The following is a 19530-nucleotide window of genomic DNA, read 5'->3' on the forward strand; positions in this document are numbered from 1 at the left end:
ACCAGAACCTGGAAACAAATCAGTAACCAGTGGAGTGACTGCAGAGTATGTGCAATATGCATACTCCTGCCATACTCTGCCTAATATGTGCAATGTGCATACTCCTGCCATACTCTGCCTAATATGTGCAATATGCATACTCTGCCATACTCTGCCTAATATGTGCAATGTGCATACTCCTGCCATACTCTGCCTAATATGTGCAATATGCATACTCTGCCATACTCTGCCTAATATGTGCAATGTGCATACTCCTGCCATACTCTGCCTAATATGTGCAATGTGCATACTCTGCCTAACTCCCAATAATAAATGAGCTATGGTGTTCTGTATCTGCTGGAGTTTTGAGTTGTCTTCAGTGGCAGACCTGTGTAGAGTCCATTACAGTCTAGCTTCAAAGTTACTGTGCTGTGGATCCATATGGCCAGATTAGCTGGATCAAGGTAGGGAGCGAGCCTCCTGGCTAAGTGAAGATGCAAGGAAGCATGTTTCTCAGCAGCTTCCATCGCCAGCAGTAATGCTGGGTCAGATAGAACCCCTAGATTCCTAACAGTCAGAGTGGGTCAACTGAATCCCACCAAATAGCTTGCAGTAGCTTCCAAGATCTTGACATATCTAGGTGTGCTATTTTAGTATTAGGAAAGTTTTAGTAAAGAAATTTTTAAACTGTAATCCTTAACTAGTTTACTCTGGAGCAGTTCAACTGATGTTAAAAGGAAGGCTTGTAATTTATTTGCTTGTGGATGGTAGTCTTTTCTTTTTGTTAATATTTTTTATTTTCTTAAACAAACAACATTTTTTAAAACAATAAATGCAACAAAAATAACAGATTACTTTTCTTTTGCTGGTACGTTGTTGGGGATCAATTCTTATTATACTAGCTGATATTAACATTTCAACCATTAAATAACATTCCAATCTGATATTTAGCAATTATACATTGAGTTCTTGATAGGTTTTTAAGAGTCATAGTATCTTAATATGTTTAGTAGATAAGGTTTGTTCCCGAAGTTGATAGATACAAAAAGCTAAAGTAGAATAGGTTGTAAAGCAGAATAGGTAAAATAGTAGAATACAATTTAAGGTTCTGCAACATTATATAAAGCTTTGAACAATGTAACTATCACTTATAAGTTGGTACACCAGCAATAAGTTTCTATACTTTTATATAAACTTAAAGAAAGGAAAAAGTTAAATTTGTAACTCCCTACCACCCTCCCACATAGAAAAACTCTATAGCTTTAATATAGTTGTAAATATTCCCCCTCCCCTCTTTCCCCGTTACAAAAACCATTAAAACCAAATTAAATATTAGTTATGAGTGATTTATAAAGAAATTGCTGAATATGATTGCTGTACAGCCCCTGATAGACCCTGTAGGGAGTTGTCTCTTGAGGGTCTTTGTACAAATGTACAAAATCTAGGGGCTGTCATTAGTGGGAGCAAAGAGAAAAACTGCCCCCCCCCCAACCTCAGTACAGCAAGAAAACACAAATTATTAGCTTTGTTTTAATTTTTGATCTCCGAATTCTGATCATTCCCCCCTCCCCCTTTTTTCAACTTTTAGGTAAAGACAGGAAAAAGGCAGAATTTCTTGATTGCTGAAGTGTTGTTTATTATTGTTATTCAGTTGTTTCGAACCTGGATTTTGCTTCCTTTGTGAGGAGTGGGTGGTTGAATGAGTTTTCTCTTTTGTGTAGATTTTGGTGGATCTATAGGAGAAATGTTCAGGTTCTGCAGTAAGGCTTGTCCTGATTCCTGATCTGTTGCATAAAGATGTTTGTCCTTAAGTTGGACATAAAGTTTGGAGTAGTTGATCCATTTTTATTCAATTCTTGCATCACGTAATGCTTTGGTAGTCAGTTTGAGAACTCTTCTCCTGTTTAATATTTCCTTTGGTAGATCTGTAAAGATTTGAATCTGGGACCCATTATATTGGACCATTTTTTGTTTCCTAGCAATTTCCAGTATTATTTTTCTTGTTTCCCAATCTGGGAAGGTAGCAATGATGTCCCTTGGAGATTTTCTGTTTGTTTTTAGAGGATCAACCCAGTAAGCTTTGGATATTGCTGGAGTGATATTTTTGCCTGGATGCAAAAGGCTAGCAAGCCAGTTGGATAGGAATAAAGATTCATCTTGTTTTTCTGTTAATTCCTCATTAACCCCCCTAAATTTAAAATTCGGCTGTTGCATTATTACTTCCAGGTTTAGAACTCTTTCATGCATCTCTTCATTCTCCTTTTGCAGAGTGAGAATTTTGCTTTGCGAAGAGCTGGAGATATCTAACGCGCAGTCAGTTTTTTGAATAACATTTTTCATTTTAGTTTGGAGATCTGCGATCTGGTCAAAAAGTGGCTTTATAAGATTTGCCATTTTGTTTAAGATACTAAGTTCCATGTTTGCAAACAAAGCAGCAAGTTCTGAGTCCAGAGGGATATTCGGTGAAGTTCCTACCACATTTCCCATCAGCATCATTGTGCTTGTGTCGCTTACAATTGCTGGCTCTGGCCTCGGGGCTTGAGTTGCGGGAAAGAAGTCTTGCAAATGCTGTGCTACTGTGCCATTTTGCTTCTTGATAGTCACGCTGTTTCCCCCCATATCTGGGGTTGATTTTTAGTTCAATAAGATAGGGGCTTTGAGGATTTTGGAGCGGGGTGGGATAGCGCTCTGTTCTCAGGCATCCCTCTTCTCCGAAGCCAACGCCATGCCCCGTGGATGGCAGTCTTAGATGCATTACAACTGGTTACTCAATTAACTAAATATGGCACAAGGTTGTAGTTTTGGCTGTCTTTATGAGGTGTTATCACTTACCAGTACTGGTGGATCAAAACATAATTTGGTCTTCCTGCCTAAATGACACTTCTTTCAAATCAAATCACGCAATATTATTTTTTCATATGTGGAGTAAAAAAACACAGTACTGACCTAATACACTATTAAAAATAGCATATTCTGGAAAAATGAGGAAGTAAACTTGTTACAAGGAATGTCCTTTCCTTATGTCTGCCATTGAAAACAAGTATGTCGGTAATATACACAGTGCTTCTCTTGTATAACTCAAACTTTTCTTCATCTTTTCTCTTTGAACTACAGCAAGGGCTCTACTTATACTGGTTCATCAATCACTTCTAAAGAAATTTGTTTTTATAATTTTGTTGATATTGTTTTTGCACTTGGGATTTATCTACAAGAAAATTAGAGACAAAAGTTGACAGAGAAAACAGAGAAAAGGGGGTGGGTGGGCTTTGGGTAAAGTATTCATTTTTAAAACCCTGTCTCACTATAACAGTTATCTTTTAATATTGGTTTATTGTAGGTACGACTGTTCAGAGAATCACGACAAAAGAATACTGAGGAGGAAGATGAAGAAGTTCGTGAGGTAGTTTCTTTAAACTGAAAACGTGGAGGAAAATCAGATAAACTGGGCAAGCATACATATGTATCTGCAAAAGAACAGACAAATTCTGATTTGGTTGCTTTATGTGGTAATAAATAATTTAATGGGTTAGGAACATTACAGTTAAGATTGGGGGGGGGCTGGTTTAGTTAACCATTGGGAGACGAGTTAAAATTGTAGGGCAACCAGTTTCCCCCATTGTATTTTGATTATAGAACATTGTGCTTCTTTTGTGGCTTATATCTGGGTCCTTCTTGAGTGTGGTTATTATGTGGGTTGAAACCTTGCCCACACTGCATGCATCTAGAGCAACAGTACTTTACATGTGACTCTTTTTCACCTCCTGAAGACACGTGTAGATTGATCGACTTTAATTTCTTGCAGAAAAATGTTGACCAACACAGTCTGTTTTTTTCCAGATTGAATTTCCAAACTCTTGGATTTCTTTCTTTTTTATGTTCATTTCTCTTGTCATCTTTCTGTTAGTAATAAATGCATCTAATTTTATTTTTCTACTAATATCTAGATGGACAATTTGGGAGGTGGAGTGGTAGGTGGGAGAGATTTCTGATCCAACGAAACCTTTCCCCTTTGCTTGAAATGGTTGTTTCGCTTCTCCCAGGCTATCAGCAGGGCTAAAGCCCACCGATCTCAGGGAGCTGACCAGGATTCTGTCTTGAGTGATGATGACCTCATGGATGTGGCTGCCTATGATCAAAAAGACCATGAAGATTCAGATGAGGGTCTTTCTTCAGCATCCAGCCGGGGAAGAGGGAGAGGAAGAGGCCGGGCAAGAGGTGGAAGAGGGCAGAACCCGTCAGCCAGAGGAGCACCGCGACGGGGAAGAGGAGGTCCAGTAGCTTTGCAATTGTACTGCATTTTTTTAAAAAGACACAGTCTCTTACGAGTCAAACAAATCAACATTATTCCTCAAGTTTCTTCAAGACTTGAGTTTATAATTTTCATCAGGGCATTAATATACTGGTGACCTAGTAGAGCAAAGAAGGAATTTGGAATACATCTTAACTGACTTGGAAACATTTCATAAGAGCACCTTCTTTTTATAATTATTTGCCTAAATGCCTTGCAGTCCATGCCCAGTGGGTGTTACCAGGGTTGGTGGTGATGGGTGGCTGAGCTCTAGTAGGGGAACCATTGCTGAGGATTTCATTGGCTCTTTTTCTTCGGTACTGGATCTTCTGTCTTACCCCCAGCATGAGAACTGTTGATCTTTCGCTCCTACCCCTCAGTCTAGTGACCAGTCCTATAGCTTTTTTGATAATTGTGAAGCTCTTTAGACTGCCACTCTAATGCTGATTGGAGCTTTCAAAAACCCTGTGATTTCCATACTCTTAAGGAAGCAGCTTCTCCATATGGCAGCTTTCTTTTTCAGGGCTCTGAAAAAAGTACAGGTGCCTGCAATCTTCTGTTGCTTCAGTGGGTAATGAACTGGTGTACACAGCCCTAGGTATCCACTTGCCTAGATAATATCCTCAGTCGTACTTTTCTATGATTAATTTTGCATCCTCCACAAAAAATGTTACAGACACAGAGAGTTTTGTCTTGTGTTTGCTTTGCACACATGGTCTTGTGTTTGCTTTGCACACATGGTCTTGTGTTTGCTTTGCACACATGGTCTGTTTGGGGGTCTGTAGCAATTACAGGTGCTACGTCTTAAAACGTAGCACGTGGATTTGTGGGACTTGTCCAAAGTACCTGTTGGGATCCCAGCCACTGGAACCTAAAGTTGTGGTTTAGAAACTCCAGATTTGCTGTTAGACTCCAGAGTCCCTGAACAAGATCTGACTTCAAAGCTTCAGTTCTTGCCCACCCACCTATTTAGTTGCTCTCTACAGCCATGACTCATTGAGGTAGCAATAATATATATTAGTTTTATTCAGTCACCATTATTATTTATTACACTTTTATCCCACCCTTCCTAAGTTGTTTAGACTGGTGTGCATGGTGTCTTTCCTCTACCTACCGATGCATGCCCCAGTTACTACTATATCCCTGTGATATAGGTTCAGAGTGAGCTGTTGTGACTCAGAGTCATTTTGTGAGCTTCATGACTGAGTGAGGATTTGAGCCTGTGTTAGTTTTGTCAAAGGTGAGCAACCCATCCATCATAAAACCACACAGTCTTGTCTAGCTGATGGAGAAGGGAAGAAACTGAACTCTCTGTTTTACTCTTCCTATAGGGAGCAGTGTTCAAGAACAGACAAATAGCAGTAGAATGTACAATCCTATATCTGCTTCTACGAAGAACATGTCTATCCTGGATGGTACGTTTACAGTGCAAGTGAATCAATGTGTTGCATTTCAGTGCATGTTTAAAATGATTGTACTTTTGCATGGTACCTCTGTGGTGATCAGCCAGTCACCCATCATCCCTAAGCCCCTTTTTTCCTCTAACCAAGTGAGTTTGTGTTGCTAAAAGGCCTGCCAGCTGGGAGGAAAGCTCAGTGAGCCAGCAGGTATGGCATTCCAGAAAGACTGAGATTGACTCCCAAACTTTGTGACTTCCAAAACCTAGCCAGCTAGCAGAATGAGCTGTGAATGGTTTCTCTCGCACCTTTACATTGGCTCTTGAACCCCCTCATGATCAGACTCTGCCGCAGTTTCCTACAGGAGTTAAATCAATGGGTGATTGAGCTCCATATTTAAATAATCTAGAGTAGGAAACACCAAGCTCTAAGTTCCCTTATTCTGTTCTTTACTACTACTACTACTACTACTATTACTACTACTACTTATTATTATTTAGCTTATATACTGCTCTTCCAGACAAATTAGTGCCTCACCCAGAGTGATGAGAAAGTTAGTGTTATTATTATCCCCACAATATAGCTGGGGAGCTGTGGCTAAGAGGCGTGGCTTACCCAAGGCCACCTACTGAGCTCATGGCAGTAGTGGGATTCGAACCAGTAGAGTGCTGATTTGGAGCCAAACCACTGTACTTATTATAGTGACAAGCACGTGTTTTAGATTGTTAGAGAATGTATCTAACTAGTTGATACGTTTGTGCATTTATTTCCCTTTTGCCTTAGAGGGTTTAGCTTAATTGGGACTACCTTTGAAATAAGCTCAGAAACTTCAATTGGTCTAGAATGCTGCTGCCAGGATGTAGAGTGGAGTAGGTCATAGAGACCATACCATTTCAATCCTGGCCCATCTACACTGGCTCCCAGTCGGTTTTCAGGCACCTTTAAAGCCCTGTATGGCTTGGGACCTGCATATATGAAGGACCACTTCTATGCCAACCTACCTGACCTGATTTTTTGAGACTCTGCTTTGGGTGTCCCTGCCTTCTGAGATTAGGCGGGTGGCCACCTGAGAGACGGCCTTCTCAGTCACGCCACAGAACTCTGAAACTCTTCCCCCATATTAAGGCATCTTCATCTGCCCCCTTCTGCTGCTCTCTTTCACCAGTGGGTGACGTCCTTTTTGTTTCATCTGTCATTCCTTCTGGGATCTCTCTTTCCTGCCCTGTGTTTTAATTACTGTTTTGTGCGCTTTCAATTCGTATTCATTTTAGTTTTGGTTTTGACCAAACAAACTGATATTGTGATGTTTTTATGTTTTAACTGTTAGCTGCTTTGGTGGCCGTGATTGGGCAGACAGGTGGCATACACATTTTATAAATAAATAAAATAAATAAGTCCTTTAGACAAATTAGATAAGTACTTACTCCAAACTCCCTGCTCCTTCTTTTCATATCCAAATAAATGTATTTTCTTTTTCTTGGAATTCATTGTTGCTGCATTTTTAGTGAGAGCACAGCTACTGCAGGGAAGCTGGTAAGGGAGTGCCGGTTTTCCCAGGTTGCAATGATTCTTTGCCTTGTTGGTCTTTGTATTCTCTGCCTGAGCACCTACAAACAGCTGTCCAAGGTGCTGAATGAGCCAGAAGGCTGAGATTTCTTTTGTGGTGGCAGCAAACCCCTCTCCTTCCCCTGGTTCTTGGTGGTTCCCAGTTCCTTTTACCTTTCATGCTGACCCTCAGGCAAACCCCTCCCTTAGATTGTCACAGTCTCAAAAGACATTGTCTGCTTGGTTTGTTTTGTTGACCGTGTATGTGGCACAGTGCTCTCAGGATTTTTGTCTTCTTTTTTTCTCTCATTTATTTTAAAGGTCATCAGCTGTATAATGCCATGGCTAAGGATAATTCTGCCTAGCCTTTTCTTTTTCAGATCTTGACATTCATTTTGCAGAACTATTCTATGTTGTTACAGTCGTCGTCACGCAAGAAAAATGTTACTGCTGCTACTTCAAGGGATACTAGGGCATCCATCTGCTGTCACGCAGGAATATGTTCATGCGTAGTTGTTCTGTACAACATTAAAAAAATTGTTTGCAATGATTTCATCAGCAGCTTGAACGGTTCTTTTTTGCCGGTAATAATGATGATTGTGAATGAGGTTAGACGCTGCAGAGACAGATAGAAGGAATTAGCACAGTGGGAAGTTGATACTGCACAGTGTGACGTTTGGTAATCATGTTGTCTGAGGGCAAAGTGTGTGTTTATTAGCTGGGCTGATTGTTGTCTGTAACCGTAGCATGGTTTCTTGTTTTCATTGTCTTTGAATCTGAACAGAGTGTTCTATGTTTAATGATCGACTTGTTTTGAGATGGGAGAAGGGTTTGTTTTATAACAAGAGAACTGAAGAACATGCTGTTCTGTATCAACTTGAGTGATGAAAGGGAATAGTGAAATATCAGAACTCTTGATTTTTCTGCATCCGTGGTGGAACCAGAGGAGAATTGTTGTTAAAGCACCTTGCATATAAACAGGAAAGTGGGGCAATTTTTTCTAAAGTTAATTGTACCCATAATGTGGCTGATACCTTTATACAGATTCATAACCCATTTGTTTTTTCTGTCACAAGCACTATTGAATTATTGAATTTACATCAGGTTAGATCCAAAGGTGCTCTTTTGCTGGTATAATGACGCAGGGGGTGGGGGGGGTGAGTCTGCTGATCTGCACTCTGCTGCTGATCTGCACCCCATGCTGTTTGTGAGGGTTCCCTGATACTCCTGGAGTAGAATTTCAGGCGGCTGAGAGGATTGCAGTGGGACGGGGGAAGTTCCGTTCCACAAAATTTGCTCTGCGCTGCTCACAGAACTTTGAATCAAACCCCATGGATAATGGTAGGAGTTATTGCGTCCATCTTGCAAAGATCAGTGAACAATAGTTGAATTTACTTACTTGGATGTATATCAGACTATCTAAAGGATTTAGAATGGACAGCAGCCCATGAAATACACATTAATGTCAAATCTCAATCAAATAGGAAATGGACTAATAAAAGGAGAATTTATAATTCAAACTTTGTGTTTGCTTGGAAGTCAGTGCCATTGATTACAATACAACTTGCATCCAAGTAAGTATTCATAGGACTGCAGATGTACCTGTCCTATCCATGTTTATTCAGAAGTAATTCTCATTTATTCCAGCGGGAGATATGCTCAAGTAGTTGTTCATAGAATTGCAGCCTTAGCCTGGTTTCTTATAAAATCTCCTTCTTTGCTTATTTTCTGCTAGTATGAACCTATGTGGCAGGTTCACTCTGCTCCTCTAAATAGTATCTGTTCAGCATTCCCTCCAGCTGGCTTGTTGGAACAACCTCTTCTCAAAACTCAGGCTTTTTCAGTAGTATCTTCCACATTGGAGGGTGTCAGGAAGGCAACCACTCTTTTGGTCTTTCAGAAGCTCTGCAAGATTGAGCCTGATTGAGAGCTAGTGCCATGTAACAGAGTGTCAGATGAAGATTGGGGAGACCCTGGTTTGAATCTCCGCCCTGCCATGGAAGCTTGCTAGGTGACCTTGGGCCAGTCACACACTCTTGACGTAACCTACCTCACAGGGTTGTTGTTGGGAAGATGAGAGGAGAATGCAGTAAGATGCTTTGGCTCCCCGTCAGGGAAAAAGGTGAAGTATAAATGAAGTAAAATATTCAAGAGAGTGTATGCTACTTAATGGTGTTTAGGAGTTTGCCCATTGAGACCATTGTAGGATAGTGGCTGATTATTTTTTGCATTTTTATCTGTTTATTTATAATCCACCTTACTCGCAGAGACCCAAGGCAAATTACACTGTACAGTATTGCTGCTTTTCAAATCGTTGAAAGCTGTCTGGTTTATGAATATTGCTCCAAGCTTCCTTGAGTCCGTCACTGGAGAAAGGCAGGTGAACGGTCTCAGTACCAGATGAATTCTGTGACTATTCTTCCTTTCTTTTTCAGAGAGGCTGCATTACCCTTTCTTTCAAACTTTTAGAATCCAGAATTATTGTACTGGGCAAAATAAGCAGCAGAGGGCCGTGAAAAGAGAGATGTTGGTTAACTGTTGGGTGAAAAGTATAGAAAGAATGCACAGTGGGAACGCTGGCATTGGGGGCAGCACCAGCCAACTAAATGCGAGCTATGTCCGGTGAGGAGATCTGGGTCCAGCACACAACACATTGTGTCCTAATTTGTATTTGGCATCGTTTGATTTCCATAGATCCTTTTGCAAAATACTTTCAGTAGGAGTGGGTGAGAATGCAAATATGGGTGAACTGCTGCTGTCAGAATGGACACAGGTAGCAGTGTGCTTGACTTTTGCTCAGAGCTTTGGTTTTAATTTCACAAATCAGAAGCTTGCCTTGCCAAAGCTCAGCAAGCAAAATGAGGAGTATGTTTTATACATTTAAGTGTGGCCAGGATTTCGGTTTCAGATATAATCGTTTGATTTGAAAGTGAGTCTGCCTGCGAGTTTTCACTTTAGGGAGGGGGGAACGGATACTTTCCTGAGCCTGAGGATTGTTCCAAACAAAGAGTCACTCTCCTAGTGGAGCTGAATCATTTTCCGACGTGACTACTGTGTATCATTGTGTGTCATCGTGGCCCCACCCCTGCACTGTGAAAGTCATGCAGCTAAGTGAAGGTCGTTGAGAATAAGTAGATCGACTTAAAAAAAAGAAAGAAATGTTTTGGTTAAACATTTAAAAATTCACTGAAGCTCATTGAAATATCTAAAGACTGCATCCTGTACTTGGACTTAATGGAACAAGAGTACTTCTGCAAGTCCTTACATCTATAAATGTTCCATGTAAATGGATGAGTCCTTTGGCAGTTCTAAAGCATAAATTGAAATCTGGAGGGGAGTGGGGGGAGAAGGAATATAGAAGACAACAAGTAGGTGATCTGCAGGAAACTTGTGGAGGGGGGATCTCATGTCTCCATTGGCTCTCTCCCTTTTGCTTTTCCTCCTTGCCTGCCCCTGACAATATCTACAGTCCCTATTCCTTCTCTTCTACCTACCTACCTGCCTACCTGCTTTTTTCAGTTTCTTTCCCTGATAGCCCCTGCCCCCTCCCTCCCTCACCCACCCTTTTCTGGTATTCTTCCTCATCTTCAGCTTTCCCTTTTTACCTTTTCTGCTCCTTCCCTCTTTTTTTCAGTTTCTCTCTCTCCCCCTCTCTCTCTCCTCTCTTCCTCCTCTTGACTGACACTAAGGCTTGGAATTCTCAGTATTACTGGTGGAGAGTTCCGCAACACCTCCCCCCCCCCCGAAATGGTTGGCAAGATCTGACAATTTAGTCTCCTGATACCCCAGTAGCACACTTTTCTCAAAGTAGCTGACGTTGCTTCTATAATTTTGTTTTTCTACCCCCAAATGTTTTGTTCCGTTTCATATTCTTCTACAAATCTAGGGCTTCCCCCAGACTTGGAGAGCAATACCCTTGCCTGTCCTTGTCCCATTTTGTGGATTTTTTGATCCACACTCTATGACCTAGTTCAGAATTAGTTATAATGATGAAGCAGGTGCTTCCAGATTCCTCCAAACTTGTTCCATTGCCTGTATTTCTTTAATGGAATGTATTTATTTTTATTGTTTTTTTAAATATATATATATAATTCCTGTGACTATGGAAGTAGAAGACAGCAGGGCTAATGTGCTTCTTCTCACCCATTCCTCTCCTCTCCAGCATGAATTCCTTGTCCCTAATAGCGTTAATCAGGATCCAAACTTGGAGTTAAGTTATCAGGAGTGCTTTACATGAACACTTGACGCTGCTTTATACTGAATCTGACCATTTGGTCCACCAGGGTGACTAGTGTCTACTCAGACTGGCAGTGCCTCTCCAGGATCTTAGGTCGAGGCCTTTCACAGCTGATGCTCTTAACTGGAGATGCCAGGGATTGAACCTGGGTTCCTACAATGTAAAGCAGGTGCTCCAGCTCTGAGCCACAGCCCCTCCCCGTGTCCCAGTTCCTGTAAATGAAGATCAGTCTTTTCCTGCATTGCATTTTCAGATGTGAGTGTTGCTTATACTTCTTTGGGCTAAGATGCTGCAGTTCTTGAATGTTAAGAACTGCATAGATGGCAGTGCTCCATGGTAACTAGAAGAGGGCAAGGAGATCCAATAGGTAGTCACTTTTCAGAGCTGTTATAAGTAAAAGATTCATTTTCTCTTCATTCATATGAATTAGGATAGGCCCCCTGGAGACTGAAATACTGACTTAGAACTATGAATAATAATGGTGACATTTGACATGCAAATATTTCGGGGCTCTTACAAGTACAGATTAATTTTCACTTGTTTGAATTTCTTTAAGTTAGGATAGGACCCCCGGAGAGACTGGAAGGATTACATATATTATTATAAAAGTAATAAATGGTGAAGTTGGCATGCAAATATTTCATGTCTCTCTCTTCCCAGTTGTTCTGTTTATTTTATTTTCCAGTAGTCTTGCAAATGCATGCGTTTCCCTCATTAATTACTGTGTTCTGTTGACTGATGAATATTGTTGAAGCTTGTTTCTTAGTATTTTTGAGATGCATTTTTTGTTTCTGATGTCAAGATGTCAAACATGTTCTATTATTCAGTGACAACAATTCCCCTGTGAAAGCTTCTAAATATTCAGAGTTTCTCATTTAGGCTCATTTTTTAAAAAAAAGTATAGCCCTCCCTCCTAAAGTCTTGAAATCTACAACAGCAGTTGTACATGAAACGGGAGCTTTTATATCCCTTTTTTTAAAAAAAATCACTGTATCCATTGTGTCTTTAATTTCACCATGGAGTTTCTCTCCATCATCTTTTCCTCTAACAATATCGATGCTTCTCATCATTCTCTTTCAAAGCGTGAGTGTTGTTCAATATCACATTTAACCGGTGAATGACATTTCATCTCTTCCCCATTCGTTTTCACACAAGTCATAATATGCTGTGCATTTTATGGGGGTTTGCTGGTCTAACTTGCAGTTGTAAGTAATCAAAGAGTTATCTCTGTCTTTAGGCTTTCATAATCCAGGCTGGGTTCAGACTTCATTCTTAATGACAGTTAAGTGCACAAATCTGGCTTGTTGCTGAGCTCCTGTGCCTTTTTTCTTCCCTATCCCCTTCTGTCATGTAAGAAAAGTGTTAGACGCATGACAAGTTGGGTTTATGCAGCCATAGTCTTTCCTTTTTTGCAGTAAGAGCTTTTTCTTCTTAGCCCTTTACTTACAAACTTGTGGGACGTTGCAAACTGATCCATTTGAGTTTTCGTTTTTTAATTGTAATGATGTTATAAGATTTTCAGCAGAACTTAAATCATATTGGATGACAGTCTACACTAACTTGTCTTGCTTTGATTGATTTTAGCTTTTAAATCAACAAGGCAGCAGCCCTCCCGGAACATTCCTGCCAAGAGGTATTCAGAGGTAGGTACCAGTAGTCGTCTAAAAACACAGCCGATACTCTATTGCTGTAGTCTTCAACATTTCCAAACCTGGGTCTCCCCGAGCAGCAAACTTGGTAGGAAGTCATGTGACATGGTCACAGATACATGGATTACAGCATATTATACTAAGTGGTACGCATGTATAGTAGTGAACTTTTCTGAACTCTGTATGAACTCTGCTGTAGTTTTTTCTAACTTGTTGTATAACAAGTACTTTCCAGATGTACTTTCATCTTTGACAGCTAATTAAAAGCAGTGGACAGTTTCTAGACTAATGTCCTCTAATCATAGAATGGACCAATAATGATCTACTCGCTTAACTTTTCCTATCATTTTTTTTACTGATTTATAGTTTTTATCTCACAGCTGGATCTAGTGCCACTGTTTGGGTAATTAGAATGTTATACAATTGAAAATATGAATTATTAAGCATTAACTCAATCATAGTTTATCTTTGCTATCACATGAAAAAGGTCTTAGATTCCTGCATAAGATAACCTATAAAAGTGCCAACTCAAGATATTATGTCAGAGTTCTGACTGAAATTTCATGAACACCTAGGTGAGAATCTTATCATTGTATTGCATGCTATGGAAATTTTAATGCATTTCATAGAAACTTTGCATGTTTTAAACTTAGAAGTAATTAGGAAATGTTAGCTAACCTGATTCTTATTGCTTTTCTGTGTTCCGTCTTTGTCGGATTTATATTAATAACCATATATGTTTTGATATCTTGCTTCTTTCAAAAGATTAGACTATATTTCAATAAGACAAACAAGTGGGTACTAGATCAAATCAAGCCTGAATTCTCCCTAGAAGCTAAAATGACAAAACTAAAGCTATCATACTTTGTTCACATCATGAGAAGACAAGATTCTCTGGAAAAGTCAATAATGCTGAGAAAAGTGGAAGGCAGTAGGAAAAGAGGAAGTCCTAAAATGAGATGGCTTGACTCAATAAAAGAAGCCATGTTCTCCAGTTTGCAGGATTTGAGCAAGTCTGTTAATGATAGGATGTTTGGGAGGTCTTTCTTTCATTGGGTCGCCATAGGTTGGAAGCGACTTGATGGCATATTGCAAACACACATTTCAATAGAAGAAATATTTAAACTCTAAAAGAAATCTTTGTGTCTTGGGGGGAGTCTAAAGCAAGAAGAGCCGTATACATAATTTGTACTGATAAACAGCTTTGTTTAAAAAGCGAATGCTGTTTTCCAGGTCTCAATTAAGTGCTGAAAGCTGTCCAGAAGTAAAGATAAATCTTTAGTCTGAGACAGTGGAAGCCTTAATTAGACATGGATAAAAATCCATTGCAACACCAGTGTCACATGACTGGAAGAAGGTGGGCAGAGTTGACGTTTCACCAGGATCAACAGTAGGACAACAGGCAACAGAACAAGACACATTAGAGACAAGAAGCACAAGATGAACAACAGTCTGTGAACCTAGTGAAGAACTAGCCATTGGTCAGAGCCATGAAGGAATCTAGTCCATCACTGAGCAACCTCATCTGCTGCTCCTCTTGGCATGCTTTTTTTTTTTTACATTCATTTTATATACTGCCTTTCAGGACAACTTAACATCCACGCAGAGAGGTTTACAAAGTATGTCATTGTTATCCCCACAACAATCACCCTGTGAGGTGGGTGGGGCTGAGAGCTCTGGAAGAGCTGTGACTGGCCCAAGGTCACCCAGCTGGCTTCAAGCGGAGGAGTGGGGAATCAAACCCGGCTCTCCAGATTACAGTCCCACTGGTCTTAACCACTGTGTTAGCAGACACGAGGCATGGAACCCTTGTTCAATGGTAGTCTTTTTTTCTCTAGAAGTCAGCGGCGGGGGGGGGGGGAGTGGCCTTGTAGTGGCTTGTGTCTCAGCAAGGGGCTCCACAGGTCCACCTCAGGGTCTCCTGACTCATGGGTTGAACTCCGCTGCTTTATTACATTTAAATTTAATAGTTCATTGTCCCACTGCAAGGCCTTCACAATGACTTGCAATCAAAATGAAACCCCAAAATCCACAGAATTAAAGTGATCAATCTAAACACATATGAGGTAACATAACTTGCTGCAGAAAATTGAGCTGCAATAAAACAGTAAAAAGATCCTGTCTTATCTTGTATATATGCATTTTTTAAAAAAAAAAAAAATACCCTTCTATTGTACACTGTGTACATCGAGAGGAAGAGAGAGAGCATGTGTTGCATATATTCAAATACTTCAAAGTGGAAATTTAATCAGATTGCAGTACGTATGTCTCTACCATTAGGACATAATTTTCAAAAATGTGTGCATTATTTAATACATGCTCCATGTATAAGGATTTGGGAGCCTAGAACTGAAAGCTGTGTGCGGAGCCCAACTACTGATACAGGTGATGGGAAGTTTTGGTTCTTTGGGGTGATAAGAACCCAATTCTGGCTTTGTGTAGGTTGCTTTCTTAAGTGTGCCAGCTTGATGCAGCCATCTACGAAAGCAGTTCTTTACCTTGTTTCTTGCAGACTGCGAGGATAAGTTAGCAAAACTTTTAGAATAAACTTACTGCAGAATTGCAGAATTACTTGAATTTGGCTCTACGTTTTCATGTCTCTTAACACAGGGACATAGAATGTGCCAAGCATCCTGCTTCACAGAGGAATGGCTGCAAGCCCTCGTACAAGAGCTTTGCTTTTCAGAAATAGATTTATGGATGGCTCATGAGGTGGTGCGATGAGTAAATCTATTTCCCCACTGAAGAAATTCTTAATTTTCTCTTAGACTTCTGGGAAGATGTCTTTGAACATCTCCGAGTGCACAGATAAGGTTTTCTTTGATCTTGAAACAGATTGCAACGGTTCCCTGGCTGCCCTTTGCAGAAATTATTTCCATTACTGTACAATACATGAATCATTCTTTTAAAAATCCTCACTTCTGTCCCCTGCCTTATATCAGCGGAAGTTTAACACAGAAGAAATTTCACAACCACATTTTTGTATTTGTCTCTGTATGACCAGTATGATTAGGAATTCTTATCTGAGGGGCATATCCCCAGGGGCAGTCTACAGCTCTATCGGGGGGCGGGTGGGGGGGGGGGAGGAATTCAGAACTTTTCAAGGCAAATGGAAGCATTCATTTTATGCAGTCCCTTTCAGTGGCTTCTGACAGCTTGTGGAAGAGAGTTTTCTTTTTAAAATAATGTTTGCCCTGAGGATGAAATCTCATATCCTACATTTCTACCCCAGGGGCTTTAAAATGCACTCGGCAAATAGGAATCAAATAGAGATGCTCCAGCCTTGCTTGCAGCAAAGCAAAACTTCTCGGTTCGTGAGACTAAGTACTTATGGTGAGCTTCCAGAAAAAAGACAGCAGAGGGGGGGGGGCGCTCTAATAGCCAGAAAGATAGGGGAAAACAGGTTCTCTAAAAATTGCCAATCAGGCTGAAATAAAAATGAGCATGTTTTTTGAGAACCTGTTTCACACTTGTAAACCAGAATCGCTAAAGTTACTTTGTGTCTAGTGCGCCATGTTGATGTCCTAATTATTTACCTACGGTTTAGAGGGGGTATATGAAGATGATTTGTACTTGGTTGGCGGTAGTGAATTAAAGGTTAAGAACCACTGAAGTAGACCAAAATCAGGATTTGATTAATAATAGTGCTGCTGTTTCTTTCTGCCCTTTCCAGGTAATTGAAGATGATGATTTTGATTTGGAAGAAGTGTCCTTTACTCCGTCTTCTACTGCAAACCAAAGGTTAATACCATCATCTCTAGGGTCTTTTAGTTTGTTTTGATGAATAATTGAGGAACTCTTAGAAAAATTATGAGGAATTTTGAAGCTTTAACCCTGCTTAAACCTGTACTTACATTTTAAGAACAGACTTCTGCAGCTTGGTCTTGTGGGGGGAATTCAGTGGTATGGATGTGAAATGATGTTATCTGTGCAAACTGGCATCTCCTGAATTCACAGATTCCTGCTTGCAAATGCCTCTCTAAAACATAATTGAGAGCCAGTTTGGTGTAGTGGTTAAGACTGGCAGGACTCTAATTTGGAGAGCCAGGTTTGAGTCCCCACTCCCCCACTTGAAGTCAGCTGGGTGACCTTGGGTCAGTCATAGTTTCCCGGAGCTCTCTCAGCCCCATCTGCGTCACAGAGTGATTGTCATGAGGATAATAATAACATACTTTGTAAACCTCTCTGAGTGTAGCATTAAGTTGTCCTGAAGGGTGGTAAATAAACGGGGGGGGGGGAGTGTTTTTTCCACTTTTGGAACTTCAGAGGCAAAAACTAAAAACTTCCCCAAGATGAGGATTTGAAGTGGAGCCTTATTGTGTGGGGAAAAGACTAAGCACCCTCTCCCAATGCTGGCATTAGTGTTAAATGAGACTGGGTAGCTCACTGATGTTTCTTGCAAGATCGACTCCTGCCTTTCAGATGGACGCAGGCCATTACAGCGACCTTTGACTTCAGCCGTTGGCTTTGGTAGTTCTCACCGGGCAAGGAATGAAGTAACTTTCGAGGCCTTTCATTTTTGTTCCTCGATACCACCAAGAAACGTTCTTTGTTTTGACTGCAAATTCTGTGTTGACAGTTAAGGAACGCCCGGTGGTTGTGGGAATGAGAATTAATATTAGAAAAATAAATATATTTAGCATAGTTGAAAAAGCTGCAGTCTAGCATTTGGCCAAACTGCTTTTAAGCCCTTATTTCCTAAGCAGCTATGTAAGTTGCTGGTATAATGCGCCCCCTTTGGCAAAGTGACTGCATGGGACCACGAGGGGGGAAGGGCAGCATATTTTATGTAGTATATTGTCCCTTGACTCTAGGCAAAAAGTCAATATACTGTATTTTAAGCAGGCTTTGTTCATTTAGTCACTTTTAAAGCAGTGCCCATTTCCTTGCATGACTGGATCTTGACCTTTGTGTATATCTAGCCAGGTCTCTGATAAAATTCAACTCACAGAACCAAGGGTTAGATCCCCCCTGCCCTTTTCTGCTCGATCTTGCCCAGTTTCCCTCCTTATTGGTGTCCCCTCATCCCTACATGGCTTTGGTCCACTCGGGGCTCATGGTGCCTGGCATAGCCTGTTAAGGGGACCCAAAAGGCCTCTATTTATTTATTTTCTTTTTCACTAGCAGAAAAGCTGGTAGAATCCAACCCCGAACAGCTTAAGTATACCAAAGGCCTGGGTGTGCTCAGTGGAATTGTCATTTTTCTTTTTTAACACCAGAGCCCACCCATTATATCCCAAACTGCTTTTGAGACTGCTTGGTTCAAACGTGAACAATCTGCTGTTTGAGAAACTGTGGGGTCTAGACTTACTTGGGCATTTGGTATTTACACTTTTTTTAAAGAAAATCCAGAGTGATTTTTCAGCCAAGAGAGAGCTGATTTCCAAAGAACTCTTGCTGCAAAAATAACATCGTCTAGTCAAGTTGGGTGCACATTTTAGAACCCTGCATTAGTAGCTATCAAAGACCTGATTAAATGGAAGCTCTGTTTTCTATTTCTTTCACAAGTGATATTAATGAAGCTGCTATAGTGGGTGCCCTTTGAATGACCTGCTTTCATGTGATTTTTTTTTACATTGATGTGCTTCTGTTGATGCTCTTCGCTGTCTCCTGTTTGTGATGTTTAGATTGTCAAGCTCAGCGGCATCTAGTAAAAGGAGCTCTCAGACCCAAGCATCAAGAAGTGTTGTGACTCTGTCTGATGAGGTACAGAAAAATCTGCCCTCTTTCTGCTTCTTTGAATGTGTACGCAAACAAAAAAAGTGAACTTCTTTGTTTTTAAGTTTCTTGGCCAGCTTTGCTCTTCACTTTTGTTAGCCTTTAGAAGAATCAATAGCAGGTACAAGAAGATCAAAGAACTTGCTGTATTGATGATTCAGTCTACTTTGTTCTTCCGGCTTGTAATTTGTCATTAGAACTCTTCTAGACAAACTTCACTATTCAGGTCCAGGTTGAAGTGTAGATTCAAAGGAGCCTCACAATAGCTGATTAAAAGCTGACTGACGCAGTAGCCCCTGTGAGTACAAAGGGAGATTTTGTGTCCTCTGTCAGATGGTTGCCGTTCTGCTTCTCCAGATGTCGTAGGCCCAGACAAGACGATATATGGGACACACAAGTTGGATCCGGGGTGCCCAACTTGACTTGCAGTCACACATGATGTGCTGCAGGCCCTTACCTGGATCTTTAAGATGGTGACTAGGATTTCATTTGTTAAGTTTGTATGATGACGGGCTCCTAGCTCTAGGGCATTAGGATCCTGGAATCCAGATCATCAGGGTGGTGGAGACTTAAGGGCACTCCCTCGTGCCTCCCACTGGTTGTAAGTGCACTGTGGAGCCTCAAGCTTTGCAAGCAGTTCCCAGCAGGAAACTGCTTCTGGCTATTGATATGTCAGCAGCAAAGCTACTGAGTCTGCTGGTGATCTCTTTATCCCCC

At 40.7% G+C, this 19530-nt stretch overlaps 1 protein-coding gene across 1 annotated transcript in view; it reads left to right on the top strand.

The window, feature by feature from the left end:
* MRE11 (MRE11 homolog, double strand break repair nuclease) overlaps positions 1 to 19530 on the top strand; it is a 43775-nt gene that overhangs the window by 18027 nt on the left and 6218 nt on the right. Inside the window, exons 14-19 of the mRNA XM_054974320.1 lie at positions 3317 to 3379; positions 4020 to 4248; positions 5599 to 5682; positions 13031 to 13089; positions 16769 to 16836; positions 18723 to 18801. Of these exons, the coding sequence (XP_054830295.1) occupies positions 3317 to 3379; positions 4020 to 4248; positions 5599 to 5682; positions 13031 to 13089; positions 16769 to 16836; positions 18723 to 18801 (582 nt within the window). The remainder of the gene's footprint in view (positions 1 to 3316; positions 3380 to 4019; positions 4249 to 5598; positions 5683 to 13030; positions 13090 to 16768; positions 16837 to 18722; positions 18802 to 19530) is intronic.

The sequence above is a fragment of the Eublepharis macularius genome, chromosome 3 (genome assembly GCF_028583425.1).
Source record: "Eublepharis macularius isolate TG4126 chromosome 3, MPM_Emac_v1.0, whole genome shotgun sequence".
Classification (NCBI taxonomy): Eukaryota; Metazoa; Chordata; class Lepidosauria; order Squamata; family Eublepharidae; genus Eublepharis; species Eublepharis macularius.